General features: G+C 41.4%; 1 protein-coding gene across 1 annotated transcript in view; it reads left to right on the top strand.

Moving 5' to 3' along the window:
- The window catches only part of tsnare1 (T-SNARE Domain Containing 1), a 154,276-nt gene that overhangs the window by 67,045 nt on the left and 68,963 nt on the right, over positions 1-18,268 (top strand). Inside the window, exons 5-8 of the mRNA XM_061049657.1 lie at positions 13,146-13,236; positions 13,345-13,419; positions 13,611-13,667; positions 17,922-18,077. Of these exons, the coding sequence (XP_060905640.1) occupies positions 13,146-13,236; positions 13,345-13,419; positions 13,611-13,667; positions 17,922-18,077 (379 nt within the window). The remainder of the gene's footprint in view (positions 1-13,145; positions 13,237-13,344; positions 13,420-13,610; positions 13,668-17,921; positions 18,078-18,268) is intronic.

The following is an 18,268-nucleotide window of genomic DNA, read 5'->3' as shown; positions in this document are numbered from 1 at the left end:
AGAACTGTATCCTGTGTATCTCCCCAATTTAATAATAAAAAAAAAAAACAAGGGATGTCAATGTTAAAATGTTACGTAATTAATCTAGAGACTTTAATGCATTCATTTTGTTACCGCTTCAGATACAAATTTACACTGAACTTCTTTCCCCTTAAATTACCTTGAAAAATGATGACAAACACAGAAGAGTAATGGAGACCTCTGCTCATTATTACTGAGCAGCAGACAGACATGGACCTAGCGGGACCGAGAAGTTATTTAAGGTGTCTCCTCACCACGCTCCGTTATCCTCCTGCATTATATGTTTGAGTCATTCCCAGCATGTGGAGACATAGTTTTTGCTCTGTAATGGGGCGATCGGACTTCAAAACTGCCACCTGAGAAGATGGTGAAGATGGGCACCTTCTTCTGTTGCAGTCCGTAAGCCATTATTGACTTTAATTCTGAGGCAGTAATGGAAGGCTAAACATAATGCTCACTTTTGGATGTGTGGTAAACATCTGGCTAAAATTGTGCAATGTGCATACATTGATAATTGAGTGTTTGCTTCCATATTGTTGCATAATAGAAGCCTCTATTTGCGTAGTGGTGAGAAAAATCAGCTGGATGGACCCAGGTCATTTTTGGCTGGACGGCAGGGCTCGATCCTGGGGTGTTTGGGTGTCAGTACTTCAGTTTGCAGATGACACCACCCTCGTTCAGTTCACTTTCAGGGTTTTTGGCTGGCTACAGGTGGGATTTCAAATGTCTTGTGGTGTGGACAGCATAGCTCGCAGCTCAGTGTTCTGAAGCCATTCTGTTGAGATGGCTGTGGATACAAGGAAGAGTATGCTCAAACACTTCCTTCAACCTATCTGACTCCCCACTGTAGAGCCATAACAGATTCCTGGTTACCGAGAAGGCACAGCAACAGATGCAAGAGTCAATCATTATGCACTTCTACACCTCCATATTTAAGTCCATCCTCACCTCCTTCATCTCCATCTGGTGTCCTACTGCCACTGCCAAGGGACAAGAGCAAGCTACAGCACAAGATTCACTCAGCCAAGAAGGTGATTGGATGCAATCCGCAATCCCTTCAGGACCTTTATGCCTCAAGGACCCCGATGTGTGGGAGAGATTGTGATCGTCCCCTAGAAACTGGGACATAAACTCAAGCAACCTCAAGCATAAGGCTACAGACCATCAAGATGTCGCTAGTGTCCTCCCAACAGCTGATCTCACCTACAGTTATTTTGTTAAAGGAGCCATACAGTGTGTAAGATATCTACTTAATTAAATCATAAAATGACCTTATGTACTTGAAGGAAACATGCTATGTTGAAGGGCTGCCTTCTCTGACAACAATGCTGCAGCCAGTATGTCCTCTTCTACGTTTAGATTCTGGTCCTGAATGATCTGTATTTGTTTGGACCAAAGAAGGTAGGCGGTTTTAAGGCACCCCCACAAGGCCATATTGGACGCCTCTTGGTTTTCCAGAAATTAGACCAATTGTCACGGCAGGTGTTGCAACAATCTAAGCGGTCGAGCAAACTGGGTCATACATGTCAGTGTACAAACTTGGCGTTGGTTTCACATCCATCACCCAGCAATGGTTGGTGTGCCAGAGGGTGTTGTTGGAAGCAAAATTACTGTTTTCTCCAGTCACTGCTGTGTTCATAATAATTGGTGACCCATATGTGGCTCAACAAACAAAGATCACATTCATCTCAATAAAGCACAGAACAAGCTTAGATCCAAAGAAAGAAACCATTTCATTAAAAATGAAAACAAACACAACTGCAGTTTGCCCTTATCACAAAGTTCTTCCAAACAAATACAGAGATCTTAAAGATTAGACATTGGTTTCATTTGGGTCCAATTGATGGTCAGAACTGCCCGGTCTTAAGCGATTGGCACAAAGGGTATAAGAATGTGTCCCACTGCATTTTGTTCTCTAAGCAGCGCACAATCTGGGCACAATGTGAAGCACAAGGAGGTTTGATTATACATAGCTGTGTAACATTAATCAAACCAATCTCTTTTCCTTAAAGACGCAGGTGTGCTTGTATACTATAGTGTTATTTTTACGACAAATATCAGGCTTTATGGTCCTTAAAAGATCAGGCTCCAGCCGGCTCAATTAATGTATCTTTCTGTCACCTTGCCCCTGAACACACAGTAGTCGTGAGCGTTCCCTTGATGTACCTGACATCACTAGATGGCCTAATGTTGAAAGAAATATAAAGACAACCCATTGAAAACCCAATTCAAATGTGTATATTTTTAACAAATGTAAAAATGTATGTCATCAAGCAGTTTGCCGTGTTTCCCTGTGTGTATCAGGGAGTGGGAAAATGTTATATCCTCCTATATATTCTCATCTTTCAAACACACCAAGGACTATACTACTCAATAGAATTTCGACTACAGGATGATTTTTGGGTGGTCTAAGGTGTGGGTGTTTTTTTGTGTCCTCAAGATGGAAGAACACACCACCTGTTTGCCTGACCACACCTCATTTAAAAACACACCCATGGGCGCTAACTCTGGCGCAAGTTTGCTTACTTTTTACCCAATGTGGTTGCTAAGGGACAACTGTGTCTGATGGAAAACAGGAAAGACACCTCTATGCTGGGTGCATGATAGGGTCCTCTGTCTCTCCTTTCACCACATTATTTGTAACGGCTACACACTATGACACTAAGTGCAAATTCCTTAAATGTAAAACCAAAACTTGTAGAAGACCTCATTCTGATTCTATTTGTGTTCTCTAAATTTTGCCTTCTTTTGTACAATGTCAAATGTTGTCTCACTGTTGGGTAACGCTCAGAAAATGCTAATGTGATTCCTTTTAGAGGGCAACGACAAAGACTGATTTAGTCATTTTCTTTAAATAACCTGTTGAAATATTCATAACACATCCATATTTAAATATCTGCAACCATATGGACCAGCACAAGCAGGAGATTCTATAAGTGAACACACACAGCTGCAGCAACCTAATTGACCATTTCCACTCGTTTACCGCCGTGACACTGGAGGCCCCCGAGTCACAGAACTGGTAATTACTGTACTGTGTAATCGCACACCAACATCAAGCAATTCTTTGGAAAGCAGAGATATTAACATTCATCATAAACACAGCTGGGAAGGAAACAGGTGGAATGTCACAGCCACCTTTAAAGACTCGGAACATGACTGTGCGGAGGCACCTCTCCACCTCGTCCTCCTCCACTGTTACACAACAAGCAGGCATCACTCTGCCTCTCAAACCCACGTTAATGCACCACTCTCATACAGCCATGTGAACGTGAACCAACAGTAGGTGTATGTTCTGGACGAGATGCACGTTTAAAATGTCAGATGGATTTCTAAACTGCAGCCGTGTGTGTGTGTGAGTGTTTTCATGAGGATATCATTCTACAGTGAGGCTGATCTTAAAATTGAACTTCACTTTCTGTTGCTTTCATCTTCAGATGTGCTCCTGAAATACATCCCTATAAAAGTAAATAGAAAATGTCAAGTGTGTTTGTGTTCAGAGGCATCATCACATATAGTCAGGCACATTGGAGCTATGTTTTTTAAAGGAGGGCTGTTAAAGGTACAAGATGAATTTCCTCGTAAACATGCACAATAACATCAAGAGTTTCTCCCTAGAATACATTATGTGTTCACTTTATTCTTAAAGGTCCAATATGTACTGAATTAAATCAGAAAATTACCTCACTATAGCATCAGATATCAAGTGCTGGTTTCTCTGACAACAATGCAGCAGTCAGTATGTCCTCCTTCTAAGTTTAGATTCCAGTCCTTAATGGTTTGTTCTTGTTTTGACCAGAGAAGGTAGGTGGTTTTTAAGGCATCCCCACATGGCTTGGTTTTGGATGCACCTTGGTTTTTCAGGCAAATTACAAACCAAAAGGTTGGAAGCAGCAAGATAATTGGTTAAGATATAACTGAATCTACCCAACCTAAAAAGCCTCAGCATGTTTTGAATAAGCCACACAAACAGAAAAGTGGTAAAACTAGTACACATATTGGGGATGCTTTTGAAAAATGGAGCGAGGTTAGAACACAGAAAGGCTGTAAGACTGATGCAGAGCTGGATTAAAAGCATAAATAGCCTACTGAAGCTTCAGTGTCCACGGCATGGCAACCTGTGTGCACATTGTCTCCAAGGAGGGGGCGGCAGGGAGGAGACAGCTCTCTCAAATGTTTTACATTTAGACTGCAGTACCCATTTTAAACACTAGGTGTCAGAGTTACATATTGCTCCTTTAATGAAGATGTTGGGTGCATTTCATTTCGCGATAAACTTTTGATGATTTTTGCATCAATGCGGAATATCCATTCTTGACCATTAAGAACATTTGGTCGGGAGATTGTTATCTTAAAAGTGTAATTATGATGAGGTTGTTTTCACAGAAACTCTGACTAAATGAAGTTCCTAGAATTGGCACTGGGATAGAGAATGGTGCTGAAAAATATTTACTGATATTGTAAGATATTTCTTTCCATGTCATAAATTATGATATGAAAAATAATTAGGGCGGGTGCAAATGCATTACTTAGCTATTACATTTGTGTAAATACAAATGAATTTATCAATTTTGTAAGATTTTTAAACATCTGCTTACAGTTAGGGATGAAAATGATCAGCTTAACATCATTAGATATCAGGTAAATGAAGCTTTAATCCGTAGAAACATCACTGTTTTATAGAGGTGTTGATCAACTTCATGAGTACTTTGGAGACAGTATACAATTGTTGTTACACTTTTATTCAGCAGATGCTTTTTTACAAAGCAACCTTTATCTGAGACTAAGAAACACATATAGAAGAATAGAAAAGAGGAAACAAATTCAGAGCCAACAAACAGCTTTAAGTCTGATTGAGCACAGGCGTTGCTGGTAGGCAGCGCACAGATGCAAAGCACAGGTTCTACAGAAGTAGATGTTTTTGATCATCATCAACAAAAACAGCAGCAGCTTCCACATCATAATCATCACCATCATCATCAGTCACATCAATAGTGCGTAGGTGTTTGTGAAAGAGCTGGGTCTTTAGCTTTCTCTTAAAGGTGCAAAGATACTCTGCAGATAGAATGGAGGTCATTAATTCCACCACCGGGGGATTACAGAGGAGAAGAGTCTTTCTAGAGATTGAGATGCTGTTTTGGGACCAGGCATCTTTTTACTGGCAGAGTGTAGTGGTTGGGAGGGATTGTAGACCTTGATCAGGGTGTTCAGGCATAAAGGAACAACAGGGTTTGAATTAGATGGTAACGGCAACTGAGAGCAGGTGGGAAGAGATGGACAGTGGAGTGACTTTTGGTTAGGATGAAGACCAGTCATGCTGCTGGGTTCTGGATAATCTGCAGAGGTTTGATTGTGCATGCAGGGAGACCTGCCAGTAAGGATTTGCATATGTCAATATGTGATATATCAAGAGCTTGTTCCAGGACGTGTTTTTCATGCTAGATTGGGCAGGGTCTGATATTCCTGATGTTTGAAGAACGTATCGACATGACCCAAAATGTTCAGCCGGTTGTCAGTCATGACACCAAGGTTCAGACGGACTTTGTGGATATATGTTTGGTTAGTTAGTCAAGCTTGGTCTGACTCTGGTTGTATTTAGGGATTGGCTGGGATGACAATGAGCCCAGTCTTTGCAAAGGTTTAACTTTCATCCATTTACAGATATCAGCAAGGCATGACTAAATCTGCGCCATGACTGTTATGTCATCTGGCGGGGTATCGTCAGCCTTGCAGTATTTTGCCTGAACCATTTATATATCAATGAAAGAATTTCATTCTCGTCAAACAAACAAAAACCACACAGCACATCAATTGTTCCGCATGACACACACTACTACTGTATTGAGAATATACAGCACAGTGCTACATTGGAATCAATAATCCTCTGTGAGTTATTTTATACGTTTATACAGTCTCCCTCGCTATGGCTCACCAGTCAATGGCATTCTGAATGTTATCTTTATGAGGCAGAACGGAGAGGTTCCGAACTGTTTCCAAAATCTCCTGATCCACTGACACAGCAACAATACCAAAGACAGAAAAGGACGTGCACAACTTGTGCCTTTTTGTAAGCCTTAGCATTTTCCGCTGTGATCAAATGGAACCCATTTTTTTGTCCAGTTAGACGATCAGTGTGTCCGATAAGGTGCACTGCGCTCGATGCTTCTGATGACTTGGCCTGGAGGCAACGTCTTGAATGTCAGGACTTAGGCAGGAAGGGCAAAAAGAGAGCCCTCCAAAAAAAAGGCTTGTAAGCTGGAACCCTTCATGGTCACTTTCTCCTTCCAGATAGATAGATGTTGAGCATATGGGTGAGCCACATGTGCGCAGGATGAGTCACCCAAAGATGGGACAAATTTATATAATGAGCCTTACCTTGGGGTTACAGGTTCACTGAGCATGGGCCGCAGAACGCAATCAGAAGCATGCAGCGACCACACAGCGGAGGCCCTGCTATCGTTAATATTACAGATAACAGATTTATTAGGCGATGAATGAATAGGTTTGGAAGTCATCGTTGGGATGCTGAGAGAAATCATCCTGTATGATGTCATTCTGTCTGCTGCACAAATTTAGATTTGATTAATTTTACCCCATTTAAATGTTCAGCATTATTCTTTCTTAAGAGTATTTACAGCAGCTCCCATATCTGTGGCCTGTGTTTGAAGTGTAGAATTGAGGATCTGTTCATTTTCTACAGGGGACACTTGGATGTGTGCAGATTGTCTTTCAGTGAACACACAGTTGTTTATATGATGCAGCATCAGGCTAGCAGTTATGACATGCATCCCATGTAAACGAGTTAATTGTCCCCGTGCAGCTGCACGTCATCCCTCACTCTCTCCTCTTAACATTTCCTGTCTCTCTTCAGCTGTCCTGTCTGATAAAGATGAAAGGCCCAAATAAATACATAAACAAAAGAGGTGAGAGGAAAGAGATACTAGTCCTTATGATGGAATGGCCATCTCCGCTGCTATGTGGCATTGATACACTTCATGGTATACAAGGAACCATTGGTGCACCCAACGCTCCATGTCTGACTGTTAGGAGTATTATGGTACTCTCATCAAATAGTCGGATCTTTTAACCATTGTAGATCCACATACAGTTAAAGCGGGTAGGTACAATTTTGACCAAGCGTTTTGCATGGGCTACATGGTTCATTTGCACAACCACAAATATAGGCAATGGTAGTTTGTGATCATGTATGAATTTACAAGATTTAGCCTAATAGGTTCATAAATGTAACCATTAACTTGATTCTTTGATATGATTCTTTGACAATTATGACTTTTTTTCTTTGACTGCTCAGCAATTTTTTTTAAATATTTTTTTTGGGCCATTTTAGCCGTTATTGGATAGGACAGTTGAAGAGAGACAGGAAATGTTGGAAGAAGAGAGTGGGGAATGGCATGCAGCAAAGGGCCGCTGCGACGAGGACCAAAGCCTCTGTAAACGGGGCGTGCAAAATAACCATTAGGCTACCAGCGCCCCAGATTCCTTAGCAATTTGATCCTGAAGCATATGACTGCAATTCATTATGTTCGTTTAAAACTTAATTGTTCTATAGCACAAAAGTTCTATAGTATTTTGGTACATAACTCTTTTCAGTACTTCTGTTTCTCTGTACAGAAGAGTTTAAAAACCCCTCCCGTGAGGGGGTTTGTTTAATAATATCTGAAAATTTTCAAAACTTGTTCGCCAAAAATCTATGCAAATTGCAATGGTTTACAATGAGAAAGAAGAGAGGATATACATCCTTTGCGTTCGTCTTTTCCATGAATGCAGTTTTGTTTTTCTAGTTTTGGATATGCAATGTTTCTGCCACCTCCAGGCCACTGTACACAATTCTTAAATCTGGTAATTGTAACACTAAAGTACGACAGAAAGTATGTAAACACTGAAGGAGGTTTGTGGGATGAAGTGTTAACATCACTTGTGGGTCATCGTGGACAAAGTGTCATGAAATATGGCTGCTGTATTATAGCATTTATCTAAATCTGTGCTTTCACAAATGTTCTGCATTTTCATTTGTGCGAGTGAGGGGTCAGCAGCGAGTATGAAGAACTCCGCTTTGGTGGTTTCATCCTTATCAGAGCCCAGTGTAAGCACTGCTCTATCCTTTAAAGCCTTGAAACTATGATTGCACTCAAGAGGACAGAACTCCCCACAACCACCTTGTCCCTCCTGACACTCTTCCCCCTCCTCACACCTCCCCCTGCAGCCAGCTGCTCTCAGACTCCTCAGTTCTCCTTCACCAGGGCCGACCAAACCTCAAAGGAATACCAAACAGCGAGCAGGCACCAGAAACACACAACAGAGGTGACTGATTGAAATTCACAGTGTGAGCAATTCCAATCTTTTGCATGCTGTTTCTGGCCGCCCCGGCTCTACAGCTTGTTGCGGTGGGAGTGTGACGAGCAGATGTATCACCGTGCAGCGATACCGCAGAGGTCTTCTCAGGGGTCCTCAGTAGTGGGCGAGCTCTGATTGTTTGGTAACAGTGTGTCGGTGGTGGGCGGGGCTTCCCGTGACTCACAGATGATCTATCAGAGCTCATCAGCGCTGAAGCACGGCTCAGGTGATATTTTTAGACTGCAAGTTTTCAAGGATTCCCTTCAACTCACCGATTCTTCTATCTGTCAAAAGAATCCCATCGACAGTAGGAAGTTGCTGTCGGTTGAGTGTTTGGTAAAAGATTTCCAGTCAGGTCAATGTGCAGTGTTTGATATGCACATGTTTTAAACTAAATCTGACTTAAAGTGAACTGAATGATATTATGATCCATTTTTAAGTCTGGCTTAAAAATCAAAGCATTTGCCTGTAAGCATATTTTAGCATCTCAATTACTGCATAGACACAACATGAGTCAATGCAAATGTTCATTTGAATGGTTTCTGATCAATCAGGAATAATACTGATTGTCAACCACCTTGCATTCGTAGGATTTATAACCTGGGATACAGCAGCAGTATCCAATACAGGCGATTGAGCTCAGTACCCTGAGGGGAACGTAAAGAGGAAAATGGCTGCCGTCTGAATCTGATGAATTGTGTCAAATAAAATCAAGAAGTCTCAAATATGTGTATCAGTAGAGGATTAGGTTCTTAGGCATCCATGTGGATGGGGAGCCAGCAGGGAGTTAGCAGCTCAGTTTGAGGGTCGCTAATCCTGATGCTCTACAGGGCCAAAAATGTGCACACAGCATGGCCTGGCGATGCAGTCGGGTGCCGAGCATGCAGGTTCTGGCAAGAAACGGTCTGACTGACTGTCGGACTTCTGCTAGAATGAAATGTGACATTTGGACGAGCACTGCAGTGGACATGTGAGGACAGGAAAGAGGACACTCCTGGTTGATTTCTTTATTACCTGATGATTTATTTCCGGGTTTCTTACATTTTTTTTCAAGCTAATCTGTTACTGCATTTGCCCTGTCAGTTTGCTGAATAGAGATTGTTGCTTTTTGAGTATTGCTTTCAGCTTGCGGAGCTTTTCAGTTCACCGTGCTGCCCCGAGAGAAGTCCATTGCAAAGTTACAGTTGACTTACGTGAAGTCAAGTCAAGTCACATTTATTTATAAAGCACATTTAAAAACAGCAGCAGCTGACCAAACTGCTGTACAATGCATCAAAGAAACAGTTTACAGGGGATTACAACATGTACAAAAAACACAAAATAAAATACGTTAGAATAAATAGCAGAGATAATGAAAGCAATAAATGAAATCTGAAAGAACCGTCTATTCAGGACCAGAGGACTCAAATGCTAAAATATAAAAATAAGTCTTTAGAAGGGACTTAAAAGAGTCAGTAGAGGATGTAGACCTGATGGGAAGAGGGAGGCTGTTCCATAGTTTTGGGGCTTTAACTGAAAAAGCACAATCTCCTTTTAGCTTGAGTCGTGAACGGGGGGACAGCCAGCGGGCCCATAGCTGACGATCTCAGGGGCCTAGATGAGGTGTACAAGCCTGAGGAGGTCAGCGATGTATAGGGGGGCCAGGCCATTCAGAGCTTTCAAAACAAACAAACAAACAAACAAAGTAATCGATTCTGAATCGTATTGGGGTCCAGTGGAGGGACGCTAAGACAGGACTGATGTGCTCCCTCTTCTTGGATCCAGTCAGCAGCCTTTCTGCAGCATTTTGGACCAGCTGCAGACGGGACAGGGACGACTGGCTTATCCCAGTATATAAAGAATTGCAGTAGTCAAGTCGAGAGGAAATTAACGCATGGATAACTGTCTGTAAGTCACTGAATGAGAGGATAGGTTTTAACCTTGAAATTGTACGGCGTTGAATGAAGCTGGATTTGCATTTACCTGTAGCACACCAAAGCCAAAAAAGCTAATTTTAACAGCAGAAATTAAAATGTTTACAGCCTTGCTTAAAAAAAGGAAATATTAGGTCTGATCAGTTATCGCCCTCTTGGGCACACACTGAACTGGGGGTGAATATTTTTATAACACATCCATTTTGATTTTATTAACGGTACCTGTTATCCATATTTAGGCGCGTAGCTGGCTTGATCGACAGGTGGGAGCGATGTAACGGTTCATCAGGATGCTTAAAACCCGCCTCAGCTCCAGCTCTCAGCCTGTCGTTAGGTTGACTGAAAGTTAGGCTGAGACAGGATTTCCAGCATGGCGACAAGCAAAGCCCCCTGCAGTAACAGATGGATGACGTCACTCAGGCTTCTTCCATTATTATTTACAGTCTATGATTAGAATTGAGGTGCCTATAATTTACAGGTTTCTGCCGCTATGGATCGTCAACGAGGGCCGAGAGGTATACGAAGTAAATCCACTTTTTTGACCAAACATCTTCAACTGCAAAAATACCAAACTAAAGTCTTCAGAGAGGGGACTTTGAACCCAATGGGTGACATTAGGTGGCTCCATCATGCATACTTTTTATGAAAGCAAATCATCCTTATACCGTTAATACTTTCCAAACAGTTTAAGAGCTTAACTTATTCCAGAGAGTCAAAGTCAAGCTGTGCCAGCTTCCCCTCTCACATTTTAACAAGTCACTTCTTCACCAGGGTCTCTGTCATTGTTGAGGGCAGCTGTGCAAATGAACACACCTGTTACTGAATGTTTGATGCATTAAAAAGGTGCTGCTCAACTGAAACGCTCCATATGTTTTAACAAGCAAGTTGCACAGTCGCTGCATTTTCTCCAGATCCGTAATGCAGAGTGCCAGGCGTACAGTCTGCGCTCCGCTGTGTCATTTTTGGTGGGTAACATGATGGAGTATTAGCTGGCTGAGATTTCAAAATAATCCTTCACGTCTGTTGCGATGCAGCTAAACGATGACGCATCAGGCTGAGGTTTAGCACTTGTTAATTTGTCTGTTGTATGCATTTCTGTGAGTGAGAGTGTGTGTGTGTGTGTGTGTGTGTGTGCGTGTGTGTTTCCCAAATGATAGTCGAGGCCGGTGTTTTAGCAGTTTGCTTATGTGCAGTAAATTAACATATTTGGCAAATCAATACTTCAGCATGTACAGTTCATACCCCAAGACAAGCAAGCCAATTAAAGTGAAAAAAGAAATCTCATCCATTATTCACTTTACTTCTTTTAAGTAGTCCATTATTTGGCACATCATTTATTTATATTATCATACGAAATGATCTCAGGCATTTACAGATTTGCTATCATCTCACAGCAGCAATGAAAAACAGCATTCTGGCTATTCAAAGCTTTAAATTAGATTATAAGTGTAAAAACCTCTTCACATTGAAGACACTGTGTCTTGTCTGTTGTGACTTTGGCTGCGGAAACTGGCCGCGTTCCAATTTAATTATTTCCTTACAGTAAAACTTTATTTCTCGTAGCCAAATTAACTTCCACTCGGCCTGCTTCCCTGACTCTTCAACTTGTCTTTAACCCTGCTCTGCACCGATATGACGGCTGCTGTTTTTTTCAGGTATTTTTTTCTTCACTGTGACACTTTGATTTAAAAAAAAAAAAAAAGAAAGACAAAATTACTGTGTAATGCTCCTTCCATCCCTGTGTGCACTGTGGTCGGTGTTGCTCCTCCTGCCAGCAGCTACATGTAGATCAATATTTGAGAAGGGTATGCAGAAGCCCTAGCAGCAGCATGGGTTGTGTTTGTGTAGCTATCTCTGTGTGGCAGGCCGCTGTGGTGTCAAGTCTGGAGGATGGGAGGTGGCCTTTTGGGGAAAGCATGCTGCTGTAGGGGGGGAAGATTGGAAGGCCGGGGTGACCTTACAGTGTAGATATGTAATAACTGGCTAAACCTGGACTTCCAGCAAATGTGCTGCAGAGTTATGAAAATGGCAACACCATCAGCCTTTCACGCCAGTGAAGATTCTGAGGAAAGAAATCATGAAGGAACAGAGAGGATTTGATAGTGTTAACCTGTATCAGACAGCTGCTAATATACTCAGTCACTCTACTTTAGTCAAACGTGATCTCTGCCATATAGGAGACAAGGAGAAGGTTTTGATACTTAATAGACCAGGAGTGATTGGACACAGGTGTGACAAACAGGACTCAGGTGAAAGCGGTGAGGGCAATCAAAAAGGGAGGAAGTAAGACGGAAACACTCACGATAAAGTAGGGAAATGCACACAGAGGGAAAAGAGAAACACAAGGATACGAATGAGAAAATAAAACAGGAAGCACTAGATGCATATACAACACAAGGGGTGATTCAAAATAAAACAGGAAAACAATTCTAAACACTAAAATGAACAAAAAAGAAGACGAGAAGAAATCATCACATTTCAATCCTTATCATTTATTGTCCTATTCTTTAAGCTTGGTTTGTACAGGTGTTAGGGTTAGGAAGCATTTGTCAATATTTACAATCAGCAAAACATCTAATGTAGTAATGTGGCAAACTGTTTCAATTCAGAGTTCTTTGGGGTTAAGGTATTATGTGTAAATATAAACAATACGATATCTTGTAATAAATAGAGATTGCTTCAGTGTATCAGCTCAACCCTTGTAAGAATAAATTTGCATATTGGCAAATGTCTTTGAATTTTAAGTGTTTTCATAGTTCAGTAAATGATCTCTCTCTCTCTCTCTCTCTCTCTCTTTCTCTCTCTGTCTCTCTCGCTTGCTCTCCATCTGTCTGTCTTCCAATCTTCTCTCCCCAGACACTCCATGCAACAGCAAACCAACAAAGTCATCACCAGCACAAGCCAGCTCATCAAGCAGCTCTCTGATATAATCAGTGGCTCTTCACGGGTATTTGATGCTCCCCCTTTCCTCCCTCATTCACCGGCCTTCTCTAGAATAAACAGTGGATTAGACAACATTTGAGCTAATTAAAGCTTATCTTGATTTGTTGCACAGCAAGACCGTCTGCGCCTGACCAGACTAAAGACTGAACTCTCCGAGTCCGTGCAGCGCTATGGAGATCTGCAGAAGGTATCTACATTCACACCATCTCCATTATTTTTTATCAATATGCCAATTAAATGTGTTCATTCTTTGGGAGAATGTGGAAAATATCTGATGCATATGAATGCAAAATGGGAAAAAAAAGACAGTCTGACCTCTTTTAATAAGGAATAAAAAGACTCCTCTTGACCCGCTCTCTTCATTTGCTCCTCTTTCAGAAAATTGCAGAGCGCTCGAGGGCCCTGCTCCCTCCAGCACAGAAAGACAAGAGGAAGGTGAGCTGATACGAAGGATGAGAAGCCGTCCTTTGTTTCACTGTCATTCATAAAAGAGCAGGATGATGAGATGGCATTTTCTCTGCTTGATTGCCCCCTCACAAGGGCCCCTTTGAAGCTCTGTCTAGTGTCTTCCACTCTCTTATGTTCCAGCGGGGTCCATCCATCATATTTAACTCATATGCACTGCTAAAATGTCATTGAAAAAAATAAAAAATAAATCTGAATCTAAAGAGGTTACTATCAAGAGTTTGTTTTCACAGTGAAGCTGCGTGAAAGCTGGAATCTGAAACTAGATTGACAAAAATGAAAGTCAATCCAAACACAGACTAACTTTTGATTGCTTAAACATGATAATACAATTTAAAACATATTGATCTGCTTTTGTTTATTTGTTGATTGCTGCACCAGAGTTAATATCCTGCAACAAATGGAAGTCAGTGTGTGTCCTTAAATAGAGTGGATGCACAGATTCTATGAAAAGTCAGGCAGAGTGGCTTACTTGATGTAAGTGTGAAGGACCAATTTAGGAGAATTTCAGGGGCAGTCGACCTGAAATCTTCTAGAAATTTTAAGGAGTGCAAATGTGAAACAGCTTCTATTGCATACAGGTCCTGTACGCGCAAAACTATATATATACTTTTAAAAGAGATTAACCATTTAAAATTGCATAGGTGTCATTTGTTCCATCACTACGGCAACAGAACACGCTTCTGCGCCTAAACTATAGTAGGCCGAAAAATGACAAAATAACACATGATTAATGCATTTAAAATAATCTATTCATATCGGACCTTAATCAAATTGCAATTAACAGGTTAATGCCGACAACCCTATTACTTACCTATACAACGTTTGAAAAGAATGAGAGAATAGATTTTTTTTGGCACATAGCTTTAATGTTCATACCTTCAATGAAAAATTTGGACTGCACATCACACACCTTCGATTTAAAGATAGCATATTATAAACAACCATATTGAACTAAATAGAAAACGGTTTACAACTACTTTAAATAAACCTCTTACAAAGGGGAGAGTCAGATATATCAGAGTTTTATGTCCCTCTGAAGGCATATTATTGGGACTCTTATACTGACTGTGTTGGAGGTAAAGGGCTATGGGGGCGGCGGCGGGATGGAACATTATATAACCCTGATTTCCCTCAATGCATAGATGCAAGTGGACTTAGCAGTGATTCCATTGTGGCAGGACAAAAATACTAAAATCTAGTCATTGGCAGTAGGAATAGATAGTCTGTGTTTTCTGCATAAGATGAAGTGGGAGATTTTCTCACTTTGTTCATAGCTATGGACGGGAGGCGTTGGGACGTTTAGAACGCCATACATATGCATTAAGACAAACACTTTGGAGATCAATGCAAATGCTATTGACTGCTTTCCACCCACATACTTAAATTCACATCATTAGATTCAACTGGAATCGACAGCAGCAAACTTGAAAAACTTTTTTTTTTGCAATGAGTGAACTTCTGCAATAAGGTGCCAGAATGATTGTTTTGAGAGGTTTCCTATAAGTGTGATGTTCTAATGTATTCCAGAGAGAACATATGTGGAGGAGTGAGCACGATGTTGCAGCGTTTGCTGAGGAGGGGTGAGTCAGATCATGGGCAGTACGCAGAGCGCTGTGACTCACTTTAAGTTGGTCTCTGTGCTCTGACCCACACTGGGCCCTTCTACCAGGAATTAGCTGTGCAATCAGCCACACAAACTTGGAACATATTAGCGATGCAAAAAAGTAAACCAGGCATTTCTCGTGACTACGTTTCCTCCCTTTACTGTGCATCTGTTTGCTGGTTCTGTGTGTGCATCTGCAGAGTGTACATGGATTTGATGGATTAACAGCCTCAGTCTGAGACACCAACTTCAACCCTCCGCACTAAGCTAACAGTCTCTGTTAAAATATAAGTGACAGGGTGGACCAAAGTGGACAGTCCACTTTGAATAAAATCCATTTGGTTTGATCGTTCTATTTTTTCTGAAAGAACTGAAATACAATGATCAATGTTGCTCTGGTAACCACAACTACATCTTACCTCAAAGGGATTTGAGGAAAGGAACTTGTTGAACAACATTGATTTCCTTCATAGAAGAAAAATGGCTTTTACAAATATCGATCTGTTGACCTGGAGGTTTTGGTGAAAGATTTAAGAGGCTTGTTTGATATTAAACTCTAATTCTGGAAGGAAGGGAAATCAAGTGTACAATATTTCTTAGCAGATGAATTTATCACTAAGCTTCGTAAACAAATATAGACTGAATCTGTAGGCCAGGGACCAGAGGTTTGGTGTAGTAAACCTACTGATTTCGGTTGTCTGAAAAGTATTGAATATTAAACCTTGACCAGGCTTTGGATGAATACGGAGGAAAAGCTAGTTCAATGACAAGGTAGGAGAACTATGCAAAACTCAAATCAACCAGCCCTCATCTGCCTTTATTTTTGCTATATTTTTGAACAATTGATAGGAATGAAGAAAGGAAGGAAGGATGGGTGAATGGATGGACTGATAGATGGGAGGATGGATGGGTGGGTGGATGACGGACGGATGATGGAGAGATGAATGGATGGACTGATGGATGGATGGATGGATGGGTGGGTGGATGACGGACGGATGATGGACAGATGAATGGATGGACTGATGGATGGGTGGATGGGTGGGTGGATGGATGACGGACAGATGGATGGACAGATGAATGGATGGACTGATGGATGGATGGATGGACTGATGGATGGGTGGACAGATGGATAATCAGATGGGTGGATGGATGGATTTGGGTACATAACAATCATTTCCCAGGTAACATCTCCTACTCTATTCTGTATACTGGTGTTAAGGTTGGCAGGTCTTTTAGATTTAGTCTAAGTCTTTGGACACAAATGCAAATTTTTTTACCCTCTGTCGTTTTAGTTCAGTTTTAGTTGACGACAACTCAAAACATTGTTGTCCAGTTTAAGTCAATAAAAACGCATTATAATTTTGTCATAGCTCAAAAAATGTTCTCTCTTCAACATACACAATAAGCCTAACACACGTATCTGAAATGTTTAAATCTGTAAAGCTAGATGGATGATCTATCCTAGACTCCCACACTTATGCAAAGCTGCTGTGCTGTCCCTGCTGATCTGATATGCGAAGATAAGAGAGTCCATCACACACAGATGGAATGGTAATATAATGCATTGTTCCTGATTCCAAGTAAAGAAAAAGAAAACATTCTTTCTTGGACACTTTGAAGGTTTGAATACAGGCTGGCATTGATTGTCACAAGTCCTTTTAAATATAGAACAAAAATTGCTATTAAGGTCCATTTCCAATTGCATCTAAACTTCAAGCGTTTACTGCCTTATTGCTACTATCACTGTGCCACTATTGTTTCTCCTCCTATCCCCACAGGGACTGCTACAGTGATGCCTTTACTTTCATTACTGTTGTTCCAAAATCTGCTCCTGCTGTTATGTTTGTGTTACTCCTGCTCATTAAAGTTGTTGCACATATGGCTGCTAGGCTGTTTAGGTCTTTCCACACAGGGAGCGGTTGCTGCTGCCACCTCAGAGTTTTTAGTGTCGACTGACCACTGAGGGAGAGAGAGAGAGAGAGAGAGAGAGAGAGAGAGAGAGAGAGAGAGAGAGAGAGAGAGAGAGTTGCTATCAGCCTCTTCCCCTGTGTCTACGATGGTTGAATTTGCTTCAACAGATCAACATGGGACCATTCCAACCATGGAAACAACATCCAGGACATTGACGGAGAGATTGATTTATCCAGGACAAGTTATACAACTGTTTTCAACTGGGTCAATAAAACAATGTTTGTGATCAAAGTTAGCTTACTGCACTATGCATGTCTTCCATCTTAACCATGTCGTATCTCATGCTTTAAAACTGCTGTACTGTAGTTATTTTATGATGAGATGACAGAGGTTGGACAGCAGCAGTCCAAACTGTGTAATAGAAGGAACTACAATCCAGTGAGGGGGGCATTTTTCTCTGCTACTCAATGAAATAGCGGAACATCAATGTAGCTGGACATCGGACAAAGGAGTAACCACTCACTGTCAGAAAGTTCCTTTACTGCTACTGAATTTCTTTCTTGATTATCTCACCTAACCTTAACGATTGATTTGTGTGTGTGTGTGTGTGTGTGTGTGTGTGTGTGTGTGTGTGTGTGTGTGTGTGTGTGCGTGCGTGTGTGTGTGTGTGTGTGTGTGTGTGTGTGTGTGTGTGTTTTCACCTACAGAGTCCTCAGACCCCGCTCACCGAGCAGATCGACGAGGGTCCGCTGTTTGAAGATGCACTAAGCTCAGAGGGAGGTGTGGAGGCTTTCCTGTCAGAGATCAGTGAGGAGGATGTGGAGGAGCTCCGTCAAAGGGAGGAGGCCCTGCTGCAGATTGAAGTAAGAACACAATCTGACATTTCTTAAAACAATTAAAAAACTGACATTTGTTCGGTAAAACCCTGTAAAAAACTGTAATGTCATTGCGGAGCTAATGATCGGCTTCATGGGAGCAGCTGGAGATCAGAAGCCTTGCTTGTAAATGTGCTAAGCACAAAAACTTAAAATACAGAACTCATGTGTGAATGTTG

Source organism: Labrus mixtus, chromosome 11 (genome assembly GCF_963584025.1).
Source record: "Labrus mixtus chromosome 11, fLabMix1.1, whole genome shotgun sequence".
In the NCBI taxonomy this organism is placed as follows: domain Eukaryota; kingdom Metazoa; phylum Chordata; class Actinopteri; order Labriformes; family Labridae; genus Labrus; species Labrus mixtus.
The sequence above is the reverse complement of the archived record's forward strand: the minus strand, read 5'-3'. Positions and strand labels throughout refer to the sequence as shown.